A 14,350-nucleotide genomic window follows, 5' to 3' on the forward strand; every position below is an offset into this window, starting at 1 on the left:
CACCATAATGAACAAGGCAAAATAGGAATATATTATTGTTATTAATGTTATTATTTATTAAAAGTCTGGCCAGGTTTTTATTTATTTATCCCATCTGCCAAGGACATCCAATCAGACACCACAATGAATAAGACGAATGTATTATTATTATTATTTATGAAAGTCTGGCAATTATATTTTTATTTTTCTCCCGGCGGAAGTAGACAGACGCAAATTGGGAGCTGTTGGTCAGGGCGTAGTTATCCTGAAATGTTGGAAAATTGTAGAAAGTCATTTATTTTCTCCTCAATAACATATCTGGAAACACGTTCTAATAATCACATTCCTCTAAAGTGATAACCGACTCGGTGTTTTTTTTTTGTGAATGAGAGAATTCGTTTGCTAGCTAGCTATATCCTTGTTAGCATACCGTATACATCCAACGGAATTCTGCAGAGAAACAACTCAAATTGTCTAAATTCTGGAAACATGGAGTCAATGGAAAAATGCGCTCCGTTAAGTTTTGTGGATGTTTGCAACCCCGAATGAGATTGACAAGAAACGTTTCCTTAGCTCGTATGGACTTCATATTCGATGGGGCACAGTTTATATTTGTTGGGAAGCGTGTTTTTGTGATTTCGTTTTTGTGAATGACATCCAGGATTGTCGGAGCACACGAAGCAAAGTTTTGTAGTTAGTGAAAGAGTTCCTCTGTTTTCGCCTCTGTTTTCGTCGCTAGATATAGCTGTATAGTAGTTAGCCACCGTTGTTAGCCGAGACTCTGCAGCAAGCTACTGTAGCTGCTAATGCATTCAGTCCGCTGAATTTCATTGATTTATTTTGTTTCGTTGCTAGCTATCAATCTTAACACTTAAGGGAAACGTATCTAATCGGACACGTTTCCAGTCTACTGGGGGAAAAGGCGTCCCATTTCCACTCCCTGGAGTTAACTAACCGCTAGCTAACGTTATAGTCTGGCTAGCTTCAAATTTAGAGGGGCACATTGGCTAGCAAGCTAAATAGTGCAATCGCTAGCTGAAAAAAAACGAATGCATTTGCTATAGCTAGCTAATCAAGCTAAGAATATTACCTAGTTTGTTATGTTGATGCAATAATTACTAACTAGTTAACTAATTCACAACACGGGTTTCAACTCAGACTTGTCGTCAGTTTTTAGAAATTCTCATGGTCACGAGGGGCTGCTCGTCCGCGGATAAAGGCAAATCTGGAGTCTGGGAACACCAAATGGGACTGACTCGATTTTCAACATCTTTCAAAAAAGACAGGCTGACTATTATTACACCAGGCCAGGATAACTGGTTGTATTTCCTATAGGGTTTTACATTTAGAAAATAAGTGTGATGCGAACCATTTTGATTGACGTCAAAGGATTCGTACATGGAGATAGATGCAGACCGAGTGAAAGTGGAGCCTGTATCAATATTTTCCAACGGAACACATTGTCAATAGGAACATCCCTGACCCCGGTGTCTTCTGCGAAAAGGTGGAGAGCTGCACGACGTAAGACGAGGAGTGATTAGAGGTACTAATTTATCTCAAGAAAGGGTTACAGCAGCGAAAGTTTCATTATTGTCAGTAGCTTGTCTGAATACGTAGCATTTCGCTGCAAATGATTGCAAAACTATTCATTTGATGTTTTGAATTCATTATTAGGACATACCCATACATTATTTTTCACTGGGAGTCTATCGCCGACAATTTTAAGGTGTTTTCATAACATTGTTATTTGGGGATTCAGCTCTCAATGTTTATTTTTTATGTCATCACCTTTTTCAAGCATCTCAACACAGACGGATGTTAGGGAAGGACTTCAAAGAGACTCTTTATCATACTTTGGAAAATGATAATTGGATATAAATCAAAGCAAATCTAGAAACGGAAGCCCAATGAGCGACACACAGTCCAGTATCACTGATAGGTAAGTACGACTTTTTCCAAGCATTTAGTAAACACTCCACATCACAATGTCATTGAAGACAGCATGCCTTTTGGCTCCTGTACTTATGCACATTTTGGTTTATCAGATAGTATAGGCGACGTGTGGTCCTTTGTAGCTCAGTTGGTAGAGAGCATGGTTCTTGTAACGCTAGGGCAGTGGGTTCGATTCCCGGGACCACCCAAACTTAAAGTATATGCAAGTGTGACTGTAATTTGCTTTGCCTGCTAAAACTGCAAATATACATGTTTGTTCTCAAGTCTTGTTAAAGCCAGCAAGGATTGGTATGCCCACTGAAAATTTTCCACCGGCTGCATGCAAGTGACTATTCTTCTCATGTTATGTTAATTGTTACAGTTTCTGGAGTCAGCTAAAAGCTTTTACTATCTCCCATATGGTATAGCCTAAGCTGTATGTAAGTAATGTGCATTATTACTGAATGTTACTTAATATGTATTCCAACAACTCATTTCAAAATGATAAACCAGTAGGCAGGGCTTTACTTTTCATTGCGGTATGTTCTTAAATAGCACAATAACCCCCATATATTTTCTCAACCCAGTGCTGTGCTGAACTCTCCACTTTGTCGCACCACAGAAATTGCCCTTTTTGGTACTGGCAAGACCTCTGACCATTTACCATGATTTTGACACCAACAACCACATAATATACAAAAAGGTCTTGAGCAGGTTGTTGTTGCACTATCAAAGAGTGAAAATGGAATTTGAGCTGTGTAAATGCATCAGCCACAATCATGTCAATAGTGTGTGTAGAGCTAAAGAGGCCGGACAACCAAATGAAGAAATGGTGCAGTTTTGTCCTCTGCATCTGAAGTCCACTTTCCTGCAAGGAAGGAAATCAACAGACCAGAAATCCAGAAAGTAGGCTAGCCTGTACTGGATCTGTTTCATTCATCTTATCCAAAATAGAGAAATGACATTTCCAACATGAGTAGTCTTATGGGGTGTTTGAACAAATAGGATGCTACTTGGTCAAACTAGGCCTATAGCCTAGTAAATATAATACAACCAATGCAATGCAACTACATTGGTGTTTAATGGCAGGCGTTATGGTGCAGCACTCTTCTCTCTCTGTGAGCTGCATTTTGTTTATGCTTTGCCTTGTCTAAAGGCAAAAATACACTACACGATTTTTGCGCACTCTCCTGACTCTAACTGTTGGAGAACCTCTCACATTTAACGATTCAGTCAAGCCAAATGGTAGTGACCTAGTAATCGGTATAGTATAGACCTGGCGGCACCTCCGTGACTGTATGATTGGACAATTGGGCCAGAATCGGGCTATGTTTGCGCATGTGTAGGCCTAGTAAGGAAATCATCATAGCAACTGAGGAGGCATTTCAATGTACATACAAGGAACGCAACATCTGTGCACGTGGATTACTGATGTTCAGTTTGAAAGCTTGCTACTGCTGTAATTGATTTGAATAAACACCGTTTCATTGATAAATAGCTTAATCATGGGCAGAGTTGTTGACCTCACAATAAGCCAGATTTTGAGTAATTTACATAACTTCCATTATGTTGAAGTGGCAGCTGGGGCATAATCAAGCGGAGATGGACAGTGCATGGGTGCTGAAAGTAGGCTTCATTTTAATTTGACTTTACTATCAATGAGGGCTTTGTGTTAACCTGTTTCTTAAGAAGTAAGAGTGGCGGTCATGACATTGGGTCAGTCGGTTATTGTCATGCAAAATACTGCCAGTCTCACAGTAACTGACCGTTAATTAACATAATCACATCTCCAGGCCGCTAATGCGTGCCTTTGGAACACCTACATTTAAAAGAAGAAAAAAAAGTCTAATGAATCAATTTAATATACACCATCACATTAAATCCATTATTTATTTTAGTCAGGTTTAAAGAAACATTATAATATGAAGAAAATGTATTTCAGAAGAGCAGAATATGAGTTACTTGGCTTACTGTATGCTATGTGCCATGCCATAAGCTGTAGGCTTGTTCATTTAGCAGACAAGATATGCTTATAAATCCCTTGCCATTATTTTATATGATTTTATAGTAAGAAGAATCTACTATAAAATGAGAGGGAGTGCACACATGGAGTGGCTATATTGAGCATAAAATTGATCATTTGAAACTGGTCCTATATGCTAGATTTAGTTATTTTGCAACTTTAGTTGTAAGTGATACAAACCTTTTTAGAATGTCTTAGAAATCAAAACATACAGTGTATGGGCTGCGTGATGTGACTATAGGCAATTGATGAGTTGAGAAAGCCACAAAAAAAAAGGCTGTACACGTTGTTTTCTCATCAAGTGATCATATTTTCATCCATCAGACTATTCTCAATTTAATCTTGTCTTTACTAATATGTAAAATTAGTTATGAATTTCGAAAGGCCCATTATGAAATGGACAGGGGGGAAAAATACTTGTCAGAGGCCGCTTTCCGGCCTGTTTGTTTTTTCAATCATGCCAGGTAGGCTACTCATTCCGCTTATTTCACTCCATGCATCAACCACTGTGTGAGGAGCGTGCACCCTCTCACTGCACGTCAGGTGATATTCCGGGAAGAGATGGAAACGCATGGTGGTGAGAGATTCTGTAGCTAAAGATTGTCAGTCTATTTATTAAAATATAAAAAATTCCCAATCACTAGGCTATTCAAAATTGAATACTAATTCACCGTAATTGTAGGTTAACTCTGAAAGCAGGCCTGCTTACAATCATTAAACCAACAGCATCGCCTCTCCCAGACTCATGGATAGAAAGTTTGGAGCGTAGCATAATGTAACCAGTCCATTTGGTTGCATAATAATACAGTCCACACTCAAAGGTGATTACTAGAATTTGTGTCATTTTGGAGTTGTAGGCTAGATTAATTATGTACCAGACATCTTAAGTCCGTTTTTGAAAATGTTTTTCTGCCGTGCGCAATATGTGTTAGGCTATGTATTGTATATACAATGATTATTTTTAATAGAGATTTTTTTTTATTTTACATTTACGTCTTTTAGCAGACACTCTTATCCAGAGCGACTTACAAATTGGTGCATTCACCTTATGATATCCAGTGGAACAACCACTTTACAATAGTACATCTATCTTTTTGGGGGGGGTTAGAAGGATTACTTAATCCTATCCCAGGTATTCCTTAAAGAGGTGGGGTTTCAGGTGTCTCCGGAAGGGGGTGATTGACTCCGCTGTCCTGGCGTCGTGAGGGAGCTTGTTCCACTATTGGGGTGCCAGAGCAGCGAACAGTTTTGACTGGGCTGAGCGGGAACTGTGCTTCCGCAGAGGTAGGGAGGCGAGCAGGTCTGAGGTGGATGAACGCAGTGCCCTTCTTTGGGTGTAGGGACTGATCAGAGCCTGAAGGTACGGAGGTGCCGTTCCCCTCACAGCTCCGTAGGCAAGCACCATGGTCTTGTAGCAGATGCGAGCTTCAACTGGAAGCCAGTGGAGTGTGCGGAGGAGCGGGGTGACGTGAGAGAACTTGGGAAGGTTGAACACCAGACGGGCTGCGGCATTCTGGATGAGTTGTAGGGGTTTGATGGCACAGGCAGGGAGCCCCGCCAACAGCGAATTGCAGTGATCCAGACGGGAGATGACAAGTGCCTGGATTAGGACCTGCGCCGCTTCCTGTGTGATGCAGGGTCGTACTCTGCGAATGTTGTAGAGCATGAACCTACAGGATCGGGTCACCGCCTTGATGTTAGCGGAGAACGACAGGGTGTTGTCCAGGGTCACGCCAAGGCTCTTAGCACTCTGGGAGGAGGACACAATGGAGTTGTCAACCGTGATGGCGAGATCATGGAACAGGCAGTCCTTCCCCGGGAGGAAGAGCAGCTCCGTCTTGCCGAGGTTCAGCTTGAGGTGGTGATCCGTCATCCACACTGATATGTCTGCCAGACATGCAGAGATGCGATTCGCCACCTGGTTATCAGAAGGGGGAAATGAGAAGATTAATTGTGTGTCGTCTGCGTAGCAATGATAGGAGAGACCATGTGAGGATATGACAGAGACAAGTGACTTGGTGTATAGCGAGAATAGGAGAGGGCCTAGAACTGAGCCCTGGGGGACACCAGTGGTGAGAGCACGTGGTGCGGAGACGGATTCTCGCCATGCCACCTGGTAGGAGCGACCTGTCAGGTAGGACGCAATCCAAGAGTGAGCCGCACCGGAGATGCCCAACTCGGAGAGGGTGGAGAGGAGGATCTGATGGTTCACAGTATCAAAGGCAGCAGATAGGTCTAGAAGGATGAGAGCAGAGGAGAGAGAGTTAGCTTTAGCAGTGCGGAGAGCCTCTGTGACACAGAGAAGAGCAGTCTCAGTTGAATGACCAGTCTTGAAACCTGACTGATTTGGATCAAGAAGGTCATTCTGAGAGAGCTGGCCAAGGACGGCACGCTCAAGAGTTTTGGAGAGGAAAGAAAGAAGGGATACTGGTCTGTAGTTGTTGACATCGGAGGGATCGAGTGTAGGTTTTTTGAGAAGGGGTGCAACTCTCTCTCTCTCTTGAAGACGGAAGGGACGAAGCCAGCGGTCAAGGATGAGTTGATGAGTGAGGTAAGGGAGAAGGTCTCCGGAAATGGTCTGGAGAAGAGAGGAGGGGATAGGGTCAAGCGGGCAGGTTGTTGGGTGGCCGGCCGTCACAAGACACAAGATTTCATCTGGAGGGAGAGGGGAGAAAGAGGTCAAAGCATAGGGTAGGGCAATGTGAGCAGGACCAGCGGTGTCGTTTGACTTAACAAACGAGGATCGGATGTCGTCAACCTTTTCAAAATGGTTGACAAAGTCGTCCGCAGAGAGGGAAGAGGAGGGGGGGAGGAGGATTCAGGAGGGAGGAGAAGGTGGCAAAGAGCTTCCTAGGGTTAGAGGCAGATGCTTGGAATTTAGAGTGGTAGAAAGTGGCTTTAGCAGCAGAAACAGAGGAAGAAATGTGGAGAGGAGGGAGTGAAAAGATGCCAGGTCCGCAGGGAGGCTAGTTTTCCTCCATTTCCGCTCGGCTGCCCGGAGCCCTGTTCTGTGAGCTCGCAATGAGTCGTCAAGCCACGGAGCAGGAGGGGAAGACCGAGCCGGCCGGGAGGATAGGGGACATAGAGAGTCAAAGGATGCAGAAAGGGAGGAGAGGAGGGTTGAGGAGGCAGAATCAGGGTTGGGCTCATATTTAGGTTTATGCATAAGCTCTAATATGCATATGGATGTTTTGAATGAATCATCACCTTAGAAAGCGCTGTCCATTTCATTGTTAGGCTTTGAAACAACATCCACAACGACTGTTTTCCACTCAATTTCAACCTGTTGTTGAACCAATTTATTTATTTATCAATCACAGTGAGTTTTAAAAGCATGCTACAGTTTTGATAAGTGTTTTAATATGATTTTTGATTGCATTTGCATTGATGTGAGAGTGGTTAGAGGAACAATAGAGCCCTGATTACCAGGCCATTAGGACCTGATGGTTGTTAGCGAGTTGGTTACTACCAACGCATGTCCTGAGTGCATCAGAGGAGATCAGCGTGACTCACGTGGAATTTTACTACGGCCATGACTGCTGGTGTGGCGGTAATACGGTCACCGCAACAGCCCTAGGTAGGCCTACTTGTTTGACAGACAAAATTATAGGCTATTATTAGCAGATTTTGTTGGCCAACTCCTTCATTCACCGCGCACTCCTTAAATATCTGTCAGTGAAGGGCTCAAATTGAGGGGGTATGTGAGGGTATGCCATACCTTTGGTGCCATTGTTGTGATGAACTTGTGAGGTAGTTGATGAGAACCTTTTTTTATAGTTTTGATTGGCTGATGGTGGGATATGCTTTGCATTTGCTTTGAGCACTGCTCATACTTGGCGATAATGGCTGACTTTGAGGCAGAATATATTCAAAATGTTTGCAAATTATCGGGACAACGTAAGTGCCCCCGGGAGCCCATTGGAGCAATCAACCGCAAACCAGGTAGGTGCTTACACTTTATGGGCTACGACATTACATGTTACTCTGGGTTTGCTCCGATTTCCTATCATTTGGAGAAATGTGCCGGGAGCTGATCAGGAGCACGTAGATCAGGTTAAAACGTGTAGTGTCCGCCGGCTTTAGTTGTATGCATTGCGCAGCTTGGGACTGTGTTGTCAGTGTGGGCAGTTAGCTCTTTGTCATAGAGTTTTTTTGCTGATCTCCACGTTTTTTCCCATACCCCTGAGGCCCTCCCGGGAAGTGGTGACATCGCTGATAAACAATGCCTGTCAGTGGGATCCAGGCCTGGAATTTTGTGATTTTAGGGGAAAGGCCATTTGGCCCTCAAGAGCTGCCCAGTCTGCCAGGGCACCAAGGCCATCTGCCAGGGCACCAAAGCTATTAACCAAAATGGACAATTTTAAATTGATTTGAAAGACACTAGGTATTCTGTTAATTTTTTTTTATGTAAATAATTATCCTACATGTCAAAGTATAGGTGATAGCCTATGCGTATTGGCTACAGCCTCTCATGTCCACACCGATGCTGACATTAGTGAGGCACCAGAAAATCTAGCCAAACGTTAGACTTTTAATAACCTACACACTATATATACAAATGTATGTATGTATGTATGTATGTATGTATGTATGTATGTATGTATGTATACACCCCTTCAAATTAGTAGATTTGGCTATTTCAGCCACACCCGTTGCTGACAGGTTTATGAAATCGAGTACATGACAATGCAAACTCCACAGGCAAACACTGGCAGTAGAATGGCCTTACTGAAGAGCTCAGTGACTTTCAGCATGGCACCGTCATAAGATGCCACCTTTCCATCAAGTGCTGTAATTGTGAAGTGGAAACATCTAGGAGCAACAACGGCTCAGCCTCGAAGTGGTAGGCCACACAAGCTCACAGAATGGGACCACCGTGTGCTGAAGCACATGGCGTGTAAAAATTGTCTGCCCTCGGTTGCAACACTCACTACGAGTTCCAAACTGCCTCTGGAAGCAACGTCAGCAAGAGAACTAATCGTCTGGAACTTCACCATGCGTAATGATAAGCGTCGGCTGGAGTGGTGTAAAGCTTGGCGTGATGAATCACACGTCACCATCTGACAGTCCGACGGATTAATCTGGGTTTGGTGGATGCGGGGAGAATGCTACCTGCCAGAATACATAGTGCCAACTGTAAAGTTTGGTGGAGGAGGAATAACGGTGTGGGGCTGTTTTTCATGGTTCGTGCTAGGCCCCTTAGTACCTGTGACGACAAATCTTAACTTCTCTAGGGCCAGTGGGACGATTTCACCTACGTAACAGCCAGTGGAATCCCGTGGCGCGTTATTCAAATACCTTAGAAATGCTATTACTTCAATTTCTCAAACATATGACTATTTTACACCATTTTAAAGACAAGACTCTCGTTAATCTAACCACACTGTCCGATTTCAAAAAGGCTTTACAACGAAAGCAAAACATTAGATTATGTCAGCAGAGTACCATACTTCGAAGCATGTCAACCGCTGTTTAAAATCAATTTTTATGCCATTTTTCTCGTAAAAAAGCGATAATATTCCGACCGGGAAAGCGTGTTTACATTCAAAGAGAGAGAAAATAAAAACATAGGATCCCCTCATGCACGAGCCTCAGTCTGATGGTCCTCTGATCGACCACTTACCAAAGGCGATAATGTTTTTCAGTCAGGGGCTGGAATTACATCATTCAGCTTTTTCCCGGGTTCTGAGAGCCTATGGGAGCCGTAGGAAGTGTCACGTTACAGCAAAGATCCTCAGTTTTCAATAAACAAAGCCAAGAAGCTCAAGGAATGGTCAGAGAGGGCACTTCCTGTACAGAATCTTCTCAGGTTTTTGCTTGCCATATGAGTTCTGTTATACTCACAGACACCATTCAAACAGTTTTAGAAACTTTAGGGTGTTTTCTATCCAAAGCCAATAATTATATGCATATTCTAGTTACTGGGCAGTAGTAATAACCAGATTAAATCGGGTACGTTTTTTATCCGGCCGTGTAAATACTGCCCCCTAGCCCTAACAGGTTAACGCTACTGCATACAATGACATTCTAGATTCTGTGCTTCCAACTTTGTGGCAACAGTTTTGTCCCTTTCCTGTTTCAGCATGACAATGCCCCCGTGCACAAAGCGAGAGCGAGGTCCATACAGAAATGGTTTGTCGAGATTGTTGTGGAAGAACTTGACTGGCCTGCACAGAGCCCTGACCTCAACCCCATCAAACACCTTTAGGAAGAATTGGAACGCCGGCTGCGAGCCAGGCCTAATCGCCCAACATCAGTGCCCGACTTTACTAATGCTCTTGTGGCTGAATGGAAGCAAGTCCCTGCAGCAATGTTCCAACATCTAGTGGAAAGCCTTCCCAGAAGATTGGAGGCTGTTTATAGCAGCAAAGGGGGGACCACATCCCCTCGGGCCTTATTGCTTAATTAACACAGGTCGCATAAAAAAATCTTTCAAGCACAAGCCCACGTACTAGTGACTAGCCAACTAATCCTTTTCCAATTTAGCCAACTTGGATCTATTTGCTAGCTAATAAGGCAGAACGTATAGCTGCACATATCTATGAGAGAGCCATGTGAGTGAGAGGTGCTTCGGAACAGCTGTTGGCAGCCGGGATAAGGACATTATAATTTATTATATTCAACGTAAGGGCACAACGGCCACTTTGGCCGCAAGGGTGGCATTACAGCCACACAAGGGGACATCAACGGCCATGGCCGGGACTGGTGGGACCACACTCCCTCCCGGCCCTCTCCAATAGGTCTGCTTGTCTGGCAGTGGACGGGAGGCTGGGGTGGTCTGTTGTTCTACCTGGCTGTTGAAGGCCTAGGACACACAATATGAGACCCTGTGAGTAGATGTCTGCGTAATGTGCGCTCCGTCAGGTTTATTTTTGAACGGTGTAAGCCTAAACAATTACGACAAAACATGTGTACATTGCTCCCTTTGAAAACAATGAATAAATTATAGATTATTAAGGGGTTTCTGAGTTAGAATTAGGCCTAGTGCTCATAGGCCTAGTGCTCAGGCCCGAAATGTTTGTTTTGTGAATAGCAAATGTGCAGCTGTTGCCTGCCATTAGGCTTTTCTGCAGCCTGTGGTGCTCTCCACTGATTGGTCCATATTCATGCAGAGTAAGCTCTTTTTAGCAGGTGTGAACTGACCATGCAGGGGACACAGTAAAAAGGGAGGTCTCGTGATGTGCAGTGAAGACTCCAGCTTCATGCAGAGGAAAATATCAATATTAAATCAGTATGTCACTGGTACTACTACTAGAGCTGGGAATTGCCAAGAACCTCACGATACAATATTATCACAATTCTTAGATGCCGGTACGATGTGTATTGCGATTCGATACTGCGATTTTGTTTTTCAAAACATTTTGCTCACTATATGTCTGCTGCAGAGAGACAATAGAGACATAATAATACGTTTTGATCAGTCATGGAAATGAAAGTGCTGGAAACATGTTGGCTAACTATTTTAAAAGAAGACGGAGAACAAGCTTTAGGTTGAAAAATACCGTAGTTTTGGCACAGGTACAGACGATTTAGAGCTTGGTAATGTTACTTAGCAAAAAAAAGGTCTCTTAAAGTCAAAGTATCGATATATATCGTCCAAAATAATATCACGATATATAACTATCAAAGAAAAAGAAAAAAAAAAACCCACATCATTACTATTAGCACACGCTTGCACATTACAGGCCAGAACATCTGAAGCAAAAAAACCTTGTTAAGCAACTGATTTCGGGTAAATCGAGGTTTGCTTTAAGCTACAATGCATTTCGACATTTTGTTACGTTACAGCCTTATTATTAAATTGTTTCCCCCCCTCATCAACCTACACACAATACCACATAACGACAAAGCAAAAACAGGTTTTTAGACATTTTTGCAAATTTATTTAAAAAAAAAACAGATCATATTTTACATAAGTATTCAGCCCCTTTTTCTCAGTACTTTGTTGAAGCACCTTTGGCAGTGATTACAGCCTCGAGTCTTCTTGGGTATGACGCTAGAAGCTTAGCACACCTGTATTTGGGAAGTTAATCCCATTCTTCTCTGCAGATGGGGAGCGTCGCTGCACAGCTATTTTCAGATCTCCAGAGATGTTCGGTCGGGTTCAAGTCCGGGCTCTTGCTGGGCCACTCAAGGACATTTAGAGACTTGTCCCGAAGCCACGCCTGCATTGTCTTGGCTGTGTGCTTAGGGTTGTTGTACTGTTGGAAGGTGAGCCTTCGCCCCCCAGTCTGAGGTCCTGAGCGCTCTGGAGCAGGTTTTCATCAAGAATCTCTCTGTACTTTGCTCCGTTCATCGATCCTGACTAGTCTCTCAGTCCCTACCGCTGAAAAACATCCCAACAGCATGATGCTGCCACCACCATGCTTCATTGTAGGGATGGTGCCAGGTTTCCTCCAGACGTGACGCTTTGCATTCAGGCCAAAGAGTTTAATCTTGATTTCATCAGACTAGAGGATCTTGTTTCTCATGGTCTGATAGTCCTTTAGGTGCCTTTGGCAAACTCCAAGCGGGCTGTCATGTGCCTTTTACTGAGGAGTGGCTTCCGTCTGGTCACTCTACCATAAAGGCCTGATTGGTAGAGTGCTGCAGAGATGGTTGTCCTTCTGGAAGGTTTTCCCGTCTCCACAGAGGAACTCTGGCACTCTATCAGAGTGACCATCGGGTTCTTGGTCACCAACTGACCAAAGCCCTTCTCCCCCAATTGCTCAATTTGGCCGGGGGGCCAGCTCTAGGAAAAGTCTTGGTGTTTCCAAACTTCTTCCATTTAAGAATGATGGAGGCCACTGTGTTCTTTGGGACCTTCAATGCTGAAGAAATGTTTTGGTACCCTTCCCCAGATTTTTGCCACAACCCAATCTTGTCTCGGAGCTCTACGGACAATTCCTTCGACCTAATGGCTTGGTTTTTGGTCTGACATGCACTGTCAACTGTGGGACCTTGTATAGATCATGTCCAATCAATTGAATTTACCACAGGTGGATTCCAAGTTGTATAAACATCTCAAGGATGATCAATGGAAACAGGATGCACCTGAGCTCAATTTCGAGTCTCATAGCAAAGGGTCTGAATACTTATGTAAATAAGGTATTTTTATGTGAAAAAATGTCTAAAAACCTGGTATACTTTGTCATTATGGGGTATTGTGTGTAGATTGAGGAATAGTTTTTATTTAATCAATTTTAGAATTGGGCAGTAACGTAACAAAATGCGGTCTGTAGTCTGAATATCTTCCGAATGCACTGTATGCAGTGCTTTAGCAAGGTAGCCTAGATATTGTGGCTGGATACCCTTATTACCCCTGGAATAGGTGCTGAGTCCGATGGAATTACTGGACAGACACTTCTGGCGTGTGCCGTCTCACCCTCATGGGCCTTTCATTCTCCTGATGGATTGTTATGTCGATGGCCAGTGACGCAACATGGCCGTCCCAGAGGTCCCACTTGTTCACTCTCAACCCCTACATCGTTCTTTGACTCCGTTGTTTCCTAATCCTCTTCCTCTGTCATGGTTTTCAGGGTTTCTAAAAACCTCATAATGAATCTGTTTCTTGAGTTTAATTAAAAATCATATTCCAGCCAGTTTTTTTTATTTAAAGTCATAATAATACATTCTGCTCTCTCACTGCCCTTCCCTAACGTTGGGTTGGGCACCTGATTTCCTGTGGGTTTAATTGCCTTGGAGGGTCATTGTAGATCAACTTAGTCTCTCACTGGGGTGTAAATGGAGGGCTTTCCTCACACCTTGCTGTCACTTTGGCAGGCACACACCAGTTTTCCTACCACTGCAAACTCCCAGCCCCAGCAGCTCTAGAGGGATGAAATACATGACAAAAGATTACTGTAATGTTGAGGAATGAAATAAATGCAATCAATGTTCAAGCACTGAGCAAATTTCAGGTCTGCTGAGTGCAAACTTGAACGGTGTCAAAAGATCTGTGCAATTTCTGGTATGTGTTTACTGTGAACACTAAGGCTGTACCTGCCTTAAGTTAGTTAAGTGGGCAAGTAGACTACTGTGGCTATTAAATCATAATGTAGGCCTACTAGAGTGGCCTACCATAATAAAAACAATGGAGAAAATGCATCCCATAACATTTTAACATGGAAATAGCTGTTCTATTATTCAGCCTACAGTAGCAGCCAATGTGTGGTGTTCAGTGTAGACCTACAGTGCCTTCGGAAAGTATTCAGATCCCTTGACTTTTTCCACATTGTTAGGTTACAGCCTTATTCTAAAGTTTATTAAATATTTTTTTTCCCTCATCAATCTACAAACATTATCCCATAATGACAAAGCAAAAAATAAAACACTGAAATATCAAATTTACATAAGTATTCAGACCCTTCACTCGGTACTTAGTTGAAACACATTTGGCAGCTATTACAGCCATGAGTCTTCTTGGGTAATTCGCTA

At 43.3% G+C, this 14,350-nt stretch overlaps 1 protein-coding gene across 7 annotated transcripts in view; it reads left to right on the forward strand.

Moving 5' to 3' along the window:
* The first annotated feature begins 189 nt into the window (after nucleotides 1-189).
* Nucleotides 190-14,350, forward strand: part of LOC106612426 (rho guanine nucleotide exchange factor 12) — an 88,605-nt gene continuing 74,444 nt past the window's right edge. For 6 of the 7 annotated variants that reach the window (XM_045724340.1, XM_045724345.1, XM_045724342.1 and 3 more), the window contains exons 1-2: nucleotides 191-1,522; nucleotides 1,778-1,918. In XM_045724340.1, coding sequence (XP_045580296.1) covers nucleotides 1,887-1,918 — 32 coding nt within the window. In that variant the 5' untranslated portion in view covers nucleotides 191-1,522; nucleotides 1,778-1,886. Of the gene's footprint in view, nucleotides 1,523-1,777; nucleotides 1,919-14,350 lie in introns of all 7 variants that reach the window. The other variant, XM_045724341.1, reaches the window with a different exon arrangement.

Source organism: Salmo salar, chromosome ssa09 (genome assembly GCF_905237065.1).
Source record: "Salmo salar chromosome ssa09, Ssal_v3.1, whole genome shotgun sequence".
Classification (NCBI taxonomy): domain Eukaryota; kingdom Metazoa; phylum Chordata; class Actinopteri; order Salmoniformes; family Salmonidae; genus Salmo; species Salmo salar.